Source organism: Arvicola amphibius, chromosome 2 (assembly GCF_903992535.2).
Source record: "Arvicola amphibius chromosome 2, mArvAmp1.2, whole genome shotgun sequence".
Classification (NCBI taxonomy): domain Eukaryota; kingdom Metazoa; phylum Chordata; class Mammalia; order Rodentia; family Cricetidae; genus Arvicola; species Arvicola amphibius.
In genome coordinates, this window is record NC_052048.2 from 131,592,296 (window position 1) to 131,600,808 (window position 8,513).

Below are 8,513 nucleotides of genomic sequence, written 5' to 3' on the forward strand. Positions count from 1 at the left end.
GGCTGATTTCTAGAACTGTATAGATTATACCCAAACCAACAAAGCCCCAGTTAGTGATGGCATAGAGGACATCCTTGTCTTGTGTTTTCTTGAGGCGAGGTTTCTAATATAACAGAGATGAAGACCATAGTTGTCACCCCACGAGAAAGATACACATGCCTTGTCTTAGTCTCTTCCAGGAGACAGCTGAGTGCATCGGTGCCAGCCTTTTGGAGGCAGGGCTGTGAGTGGCTGACTCTTTGAGTGAAAGTAGAGACGCCTTTGGGATGAAGCGATCTCCCCCCAGACAGCTGGGAGTTCCCCCTGGGATGTAAGCCGTGTACGTGTGGTGGCTTCATCTCTAGACCGAGCTCATGGTAAGAAAGTGTGAAAGGAGTCAGGGCCCTGGTGGGGGAATGTGGTGATGGGGGGCAGCTGGAGAGACCATATCCAGGGATAAGAACCCTAAACTTGGCCAGGCGGTGGTGGCGCACGCCTTTAATCCCAGCACTCGGGAGGCAGAGGCAGGTGGATCTCTGTGAGTTCGAGGCCAGCCTGGTCTACAAGAGCTAGTTCCAGGACAGGCTCTAAAAAAAAAAAAAAAAAAAAAAAAAGAACCCTAAACTTTTCGCTTCCTCTTTGATGTTAGATAAGCATCTTGTAGGGCAATTTAAAAAAAATCGCACTCCATTCTTCAGTTTCCTCTCTGGCTTTGTGACCTTGTGACCTAGAGGTCACACTTACTGCTACCAAAAACCCTGTCGCGCCAAGAGCACCTGAGGCTACCGCCACCCTAGCCTCCTCTACCTGAGCCTGCAGAGTCATTTCTGTTTTCTTGCTGTGGGAAGAGGCCGAGGGAAGTAAGGGGAGGGTGATTCCCTAACTTGACTTTGAACCACATCAAACACTTTGCTCTTTCACTTCCTGCCACTACCCTAGAAGTGCCAGGAGTGTCCCCTCCTAAGAGCCAAAGGTGAAGATCTTCATCCTGGGTCCCCTCAGAACTCTCTACCATTGACGTCACCATTGCTTCTTCTGCCTGCTGGAAGCCGAGCCTGAACTTGAAAGTTGAGCCTGAGTCAATCCAAAGGCTGAGTGAGAGTTAGGGGAACAGACAGGGAGAGCTGTAGAAAATCCGGGTCCTTAAGTGAGAGTCATCGTCTAAGAGAAGAGGATGAGGGGCTGGTCATTTGTTACCAAGAGCTGGAGATACTGGATCAGCGACAAGAACATCTGTGGCTATCGAGACTTGGGACCCCACCTCTTCATCCCCGGTTCTCTGGCTGGCAGCGGTGGCTGTGGTGGAATTGAGGCCGGAGCATCCTAAGCCTCCTGCGTAAAGACGAGATCGCATGGGCCACTTCTGAGAAGACAGAAGATGGGGAATGATTAACACAACTACTGTGTGTCCCTGAATAGCCTGGAACCATTAAGACCTTAAGTCTGGCATCCTCTGACATGTCCCCTGGATGTCACAGCTTTAGAGGATCTCCCTGCTGCCTGGCAGTGGCGCAGGAGCCCACTGAGGGCAGTAAGGACCTCAAGAAGAGCGAGACTTGGTTGGGGGAAGGTAGACAGGTGCTCTGGGCAGAGCAGTGCCAGAGGTAGAAGAGGGTGAGCATGGGGCTCTTCGGCTCACACCCTGCAAGGATTTCAAGGTCCTCCTGTCAGAAGTAAGGGTGGTTTTAGAAAATGCAAGGATCACTGGGCGATGATGGAACACACCTTTAATCCCAGCACTCAGGAGACAGAGGCAGGTAATCTCTGTGAGTTTGAGGCCAGCCTGGTCTACAGAGCAAGCTAGTTCCAGGACAGCCAAGTACTACACAGAGAGAAATCTTGTCTCGAAAAATAAACAAATAAATAAACGAACAGACAAGTATCCCGCCGCTCAGAGTCTGTCCTCTCTATCGTTCTCCCATCGTTCAGTGCCTCTCTTCACTAATCTGTCAGAGTTCTAGACTAGGCTTTCCTCTCCCTTCCCCTCTTCTTCTCCTCTCCTCTCCCCTCCCCTCCTCTGTTCGTTCGCCAACATATTTATTTTTCATTTGCTACTCACAGGGCTTTATATTCACCACCATTTTACAGATAAGAACCTTGCTGCTGCCCCATGGCCCTGTGTCCAGTGCTACCTTTAGCATTTTAGACTGACCCCATTTAATCTCGGAAGTCTGCATTCCAGCTATATTCTCAAGAAACAACAAACAAACACTTCAGGACATTTCAGAAGAACAGCATGCACAAGAAAGAGACGATAAAAAGAAGCCATCATATAAAAAATAAAGGCGACAGCTAGAGGCGTGGCTCAGTTGGTAGAGCGCTTGACCAGGATGCTCAAAATCCTGGGTTCAACCCCTGGCCTAGTGTAAACCAAGTGCGGTATGCCAGCCTGTAATCCGGGAAGCACCGGGAAGGTGAAGGCCGGAGGAACAGAAGTTCAAGGCCATCACTGCCTACATTAGAGTTTTAGGCCAGCTTGGAATATATTATATGACATCTCGGGGCGGGGGGTAGATTTTTATAGAGGGCAAAGGTCACCCTTCCTTTATGATATTGCAAGCTCTTTTTTGTTTGTTTGTTTTAATTTTAAGACAGAGACTTGCTACCTTGCCATACTGACCTGGAACTTGGAATCCTCCTGCCTCAGTTTCCTGAGTTTCAGTACTGGGACTGAGTGTGGCCCACCAGACCTGGCTCAATACTCTTTGCACAGGTTCCTGTGAAACACCTTAGGGCCTTTGGTGGTGGCTGGAAAGGAGAGGTCTGTGGCCAGACACCTGGGTTCGAACTGAACCTGGCCCCTTGCCTTCCCTGCCCTCAGCTCTCCATCTGTAAATCTTCCCTTGGTTCTCACAAGTCAACATATAACACTGCCCTAAGCGGGGGGGGGGGGGGGGGTAGGGGGACTACTTTAAGGCTGTCAGCTTGGCCTCCAGCATCTTCAGCATCCAGTCTTAGTGGCTGGAACTGCTGTGTGGTTATTGCTAATTATCCTTTTATTTTCATTTATATACTTTTCCTTCATTTTGTAGTCTAGAAGAGATGACCGAGTCCTTTGCTTCCGTCTTGTGCATTCTCAAGCTAAGGTTCAGGAAAACTGGGTAATGGTTTGCCATGATGCTTGCTGGAAGCCCTCCGGCCTACGCCGGTGGCTCTTCTTCCAGTGGGTGCTTCCAGAGCACTGGGGTTTTAGGATGTTGTCCTCCCAGAGACCAGATGTCTGCAGCAACAGTAGTCAGAGACCAGCAAGGCAGGCGCCACTCGCTACTCAAGGGGGTGAAGTTGCTTGGAAATGGGTGGCTCTCCTGGGTCCTGGGCCTTAGACCAGGAACCCACTCCTCTCTTCCTCCGACACTTAGAATCTCAGAGTGTTTTCCCTCCTCCTGGAGCAATCACACTCCCATGCAGACAACACCCGGTCACCGCTCCACGTCAAAAGTCAGCCTCTGTCCCCCTCCCAAGAGAACAGGAGGAAAAGGACCCCAATTCCATCCCTTCCCCAAGGTTTCCTACCAAGACCCTAGGCCAGCGACCTACCTTGAGGGGGTGTAAGTACCGGAGTCCACGCAGGAAGGGCGGCCAGGCAGGGCCAGGCAACTCGTGGCCGAGCGTTCGGGTGAGGTGGGCTATGTAGCTCGTGGCCAGCACCAGCACGTCCAACTTGGAAAGCTTAGTGTCAGGTGGTACGGCAGGCAAAGCGGCCTGCAGGGCCAGAAAGGCCTGGCGCAGTGTCCTCACCCGGGTCCGCTCCCGTGCTGCGTTCTCAGGGCAGGCTTCACTCTGCAGAGAGGTCCCCCTTGAGTGCATCTCACCCTGCCCTCTTGTCATAGCTCCCATTGTTGGGACAGAGTTTTATGTAGCCCAGGCTAGACCTGAACTCCCTGTGTAGCCCAGGATGACCTTGAACTTGGGATCCTCTTGCTTCTCCATCTCAAGTGCTGGGACTATAGGAGTTCAGCACCATGCCTGGTTGGCCCTGACTTCTAAGGACCCTATTAGTACCATGTTGTCTTACGGAGCTAATGGGCCTCACTGGATTGAAGCCAGGCTTCATAATAAAATGAAGGAAGGCCTGGACTGGGATCAGATGACAGGAAGGTGGCAACACTTGGCTCAGAACCCAAGAGTCCCGTGTTCTTTCTATTATCCCATTAACATCTGTTCCACTCCCAATCTAGAGCCTGCTTACCAGGGTACCCTGGGAGCTATAGGAAGCATAGAGCCATGCCCCTGCTTAGCTGACCCTTGGCCCAACTAGGTCCTGAGATGAAGAGGTTGCTATGGGAAAGAGGAAAGGACTTTGCACCAAGAGTCAGAACACACAGTCCTGGGTTGGGGGTGTAGCTCAGTTGGGGGAACGTTTGCCCTGGCCCGATCCCTATCGCGGCATAAACTAGGTGTTTATGCACATACTCTCTGTGCTTGGAATGAGGGGGCAAAAGGATCAGAAGTCCAGGTTTTGGGCTACAGAGGACGTTTGAGGCTAGCCTGGACTACATGAGACTCTGACTGGAAGACAGACAGACAGACAGACAAACAGATAGACAGATAGATAGATGGATAGAAAGATAGATGAATAAATAAATACAAATAAATAACAAATACTCAGCAGTCTAGGCCCCCCCGACACTGGCTGTTGTTCAGGGACCTTAGGCAGCTCACATCCTCCTCTGGGCCTGAGTTTCTTAGCAGACAGTAGTTAGGTCACCTCTCTGAGCTGAACTCTCATGGAGTTCTGACCTGTCCTGCCCACCTCCAGAGTGGCACCATGGGTCTAAGGATGCTGCCCTTGGGCAGAGCCATCAAATACCGATTGAGGCTCTGTCTTCAGAAGTGGCATCTCACTGCCCTCAAACCCTGTCTTCCCCAGCTCCCTCCTCTAGTCCAAAGAGTCCTTACCCTGCCATGAGCTGTTCCCTTAGCTCTGGTCCCTCGAGGGGCAGAGGTGGCTCTGCTCAGTCTGTGATTGCTCCAGCTAGTGCTGTCCCATAGGTCCTGCCTTGTCTTGCTGAGGCGGTTCCTCTTCCTGTCAGCGCCTAGAAGCAACTGTGCTTTGGCCTTAGTCTGTCCATGCCCTGCTCTTGGCATTGCTGGTGCCCCTGAGGCCTCCTGTGACATGTCACTCTCCTGGGGTATGGAGCTATAGCCCCTAGAGCAGTAACACAGAGCCCGAGGGAGCCCTTAGGCTCAAGTTAGCCTGGACAGGCTGGCCATCCAGCCAGCAGAGTCTGTATCTGAGGAAGCCGGCGCCAACTCAGTCCTCCACTCCTTGCTCTGGGAAAACTGCCCACCCAGCACAGCCCCCGCAGATAGCCTCCGCCTGCCTCCCATCCTGGCTGAGAGGTGGGGGTGCCGCATGCTGGGAGTGGCCAAGCCCTAGGACAAGGCCCATGCTAAGAAGGCCTGGAGATGGGTAAGTGGAGAGTGTCCTTCCACACCATGACTGACCTTACCAGGGTCATCCTCTGATGGACCTACTGCTTCAGGTTTGGGGCTCAAATTCATAGTCCGGGGCTCTGGATCTCCAGCCCTTGTGTCAGAGATTATCAGAATCTATCTCACACGGTCCTTGCTTCCTCCTACCAAAAGCACGTGATGAGGCGCTACTCCCCACTCCTCACACATACTTCCCAATTCCAAGTTGGTGGTTTCTTCCCAAGATTCCAGGGGAATGATGCCATCCTCGGGACTCTGCTCTTCACTTATGAGGACTTTAACCCTGCCCTGCCACCAGCCTGTATCTCTGTTTGATGGGCACGACCACAACCTGGCTAGGATCCTAATAACACTTTGATGTTCCTAGCTCTCATAGATGCCCTGCATTGTGCTTCTGTGCTTTATATGAATATCTTATTTATTCTCCAGAGCAACCATAAAGAGATCGTGTGTGTGTGTGTGTGTGTGTGTGTGTGTACCTGTGTGCACATGCATGTGGAGACAAGAAGTCAACGTCAAGTGCCTTTCCTCAGGTGTTGTCCACCTCATTTAAAATCTTTTAATTAAAATATAATCACATGACTTTCCCATATGCAATTTCAGACAGTCTCTCACTGGGACCTGGGTTTGCTGCTCAGGCTGGGCCAGCCGGCCAGTGCTGCTCCTGAAAGCCTTCTGAAAACGAAACTTGTTTCAGGTGGGGGGAACTGTACTGTGTGGAGATGAAACAACCTGAGCGGTGCATTTTGTTTTGAGATAATGTTACACTGTGTAGTCTTGGATAGCTGGAAACTTGTTACATAGCCCAGGCTGGTCTTTGAAAACACAACAATCCCCCAGTCTCAGTTTCCCAGGTGCTGCTGGGATTACAGCACAGTGTCAAATCTTGGAGGCAGTGAGGCTAGAGATGCCCGTGGGACGAAGGGAAAGCTCTTAGCTTCCAGTGCCATCTTCTTTTTCTCAGAGAGGCCTTCTTCCAGAAGCATCCATCTGGGACCCTTTACAAGTTGAATCCGACCAGAGCTGAGGTGAGATTTACAGAGATGCCACAAGAGCACTGTGCACACAGGAGTTCTTTCTCTCTGCAGGAACTCACCCATCAGGGAAGGAGAGGGCTCTCGCCCTGGCTCTGCCAATCCTGGTAGGATCCACTAACTTTAAGGACACAGGGTAGAGAGAAAAAAGTATTAAAGCCACACAATAGCTGCATGGAAAGAGACTCGGTACCTAAGTATGCTCTCTGAGTCAGGTAGCCAGGACACCTCCAAAAGGCTCCTCTACTGTCAGTACTCAGTCCTTAGGAGGGCTGTGAAGTCATGGTCATGTGGACCTGCAGCCTCAGAGACACGCCCTCTGTGGGGCAGCCATCCAGTGAGAAGCAGTGTCACCGGTCAACAGACAAAACGGCAGCCTACAGAGTGGGAAAAGATCTTCACCAACCCCAAAGGCCTGATCTCCAAAATAAACAAAGAACTCAAGAAATTGGTCATCAAAGGAATACATAATCCAATAAAAAAAAAATGGGATACAGACCTAAACAGAGAACTCTCAACAGAGGAATCTAAAATGGCTGAAGGACACTAAACAAAATGCTCAGCATCCTTAGTTATCAGAGAAATGCAAATCAAAACAACTCTGAGGTTCTATCTTATACCTGTAAGAATGGCCAAGATCAAAAACACTGATGACAACTTATGCTGGAGAGGATGTGAGGAAAAGGGAACACTCCTGCATTGCTGGTGGGAGTGCAAACTGGTACAGCCGGTTTGGATATCAGTGTGGCGATTTCTCAGGAAATTAGGAAACAACCTTTCTCAAGACCCAGCAATACCACTTTGGGGTATATATCCAAAGGATGCTCAATCTTACCACAAGGACATGTGCTCAGCTATGTTCATAGCAGCATTATTTGTCATATCCAGAACCTGGAAACAACCTAAATGCCCCTTGACTTTTGGGTATATACCCAAAGAATGCTGAATCGTACCACAAGGACATGTGCTCAACTATGTTCATAGCAGCATTATTTGTCATATCCAGAACCTGGAAACAACCTAAATGCCCCTCGACCAAAGAATGAATAAGGAAAATATGGTATATTTACACAATGGAGTATTACACAGCAGAAAAAAATAACATTTTGAAATTTGCAGGCAAATGGATGGATCTAGAAAACATCATATTGAGTGAGGGAACCCAGACCCAGAAAGACAAATATCATTTGTACTCACTCATAAGTGGCTTTTAGACATAAAGCAAAGAAAACCAGCCTCTAATTCACAATCCCAGAGAACCTAGACAACAAAGATGACCCTAAGTGAGACATTCATGGATCTAATCTACAGGGGAAGTAGAAAAAGACAAGATCTTCTGAGTAAACTGGGAGCATGGGGATTTTGGGAGAGGGTTGAAAGGGGAGGGGAAAGAAAGGGAGGGGAGCAGAGAAAAATGTAGAGCTCAACAAAATCAATTAAAAAAATAAAAGTAGTGTCAGAGGCTGAGGAGATGTGCAATGTGACAGTGTTGTTAGAGTACATGAGGCCTGAGTATGATCCCCAACAAACACACAACAAGAGAGTGTGCGGGCATGCGCACAACAAAGAGAGAGAGAGAGAGAGAGAGAGAGAGAGAGAGAGAGAGAGAGAGAGCACATATACACACATAAAGAACACAGAGAGAGAACACAGAGAGAGACACACACACACACACACACAGAGAACACTCACACAGAGAGAGGCAGACAGAGAGAGAACACTCACAGAGAGACACACAGAGAGAAATGTCATATACACACATAGAGAGAACACACGCAGAGAGAACAGAGAGAGAATACACACAGAGAGAGAAAACACACATACACACATATATAGAGAATACACTCAGAGAATACACACATGAACACACACAAAGAGAGAAAGAAAAAACAGACAGAGAGACAGTCAGGCAGGCAGAGACAGACAGAGAGACAGAGATTGGGGACACTCGGGAGGTTAAGACAGGATCACCTCAACTTTGGGCCAGCCTGGGCTATAGAGTGTGAGGCTCTGTTTGAAGAAATGAAAGAAGGAAGGCAGGCAGACAGAAAGAGCAAGCAGAAG

At 49.6% G+C, this 8,513-nt stretch overlaps 1 protein-coding gene across 1 annotated transcript; it reads right to left on the reverse strand.

Moving 5' to 3' along the window:
• Positions 1 to 1,165: 1,165 nt before the first annotated feature.
• Tcf23 (transcription factor 23) lies at positions 1,166 to 5,097 on the reverse strand. Its single transcript, XM_038317853.1, has 3 exons — positions 4,879 to 5,097; positions 3,517 to 3,759; positions 1,166 to 1,342 (listed from the first exon to the last, which is right to left on the reverse strand). The coding sequence occupies exons 1-3, from the start codon at positions 5,095 to 5,097 to the stop codon at positions 1,166 to 1,168; spliced, it is 639 nt and encodes a 212-aa protein (XP_038173781.1).
• Between the last annotated feature and the right edge of the window lie 3,416 nt (positions 5,098 to 8,513).

Bases quoted from the DNA above. Each gene is read 5' to 3' on its own strand.
- Tcf23 (XM_038317853.1), bottom strand. From the start codon at position 5,097: ATGTCACAGGAGGCCTCAGGGGCACCAGCAATGCCAAGAGCAGGGCAT. The intron at 3,760-4,878 runs GTAAGGACTCTT...ACCTCTCTGCAG, and splicing joins AGGGAACAGCTCATGGCAGG to AGTGAAGCCTGCCCTGAGAA. The intron at 1,343-3,516 runs GTAGGTCGCTGG...CTGTCTTCTCAG, and splicing joins GGTACTTACACCCCCTCAAG to AAGTGGCCCATGCGATCTCG.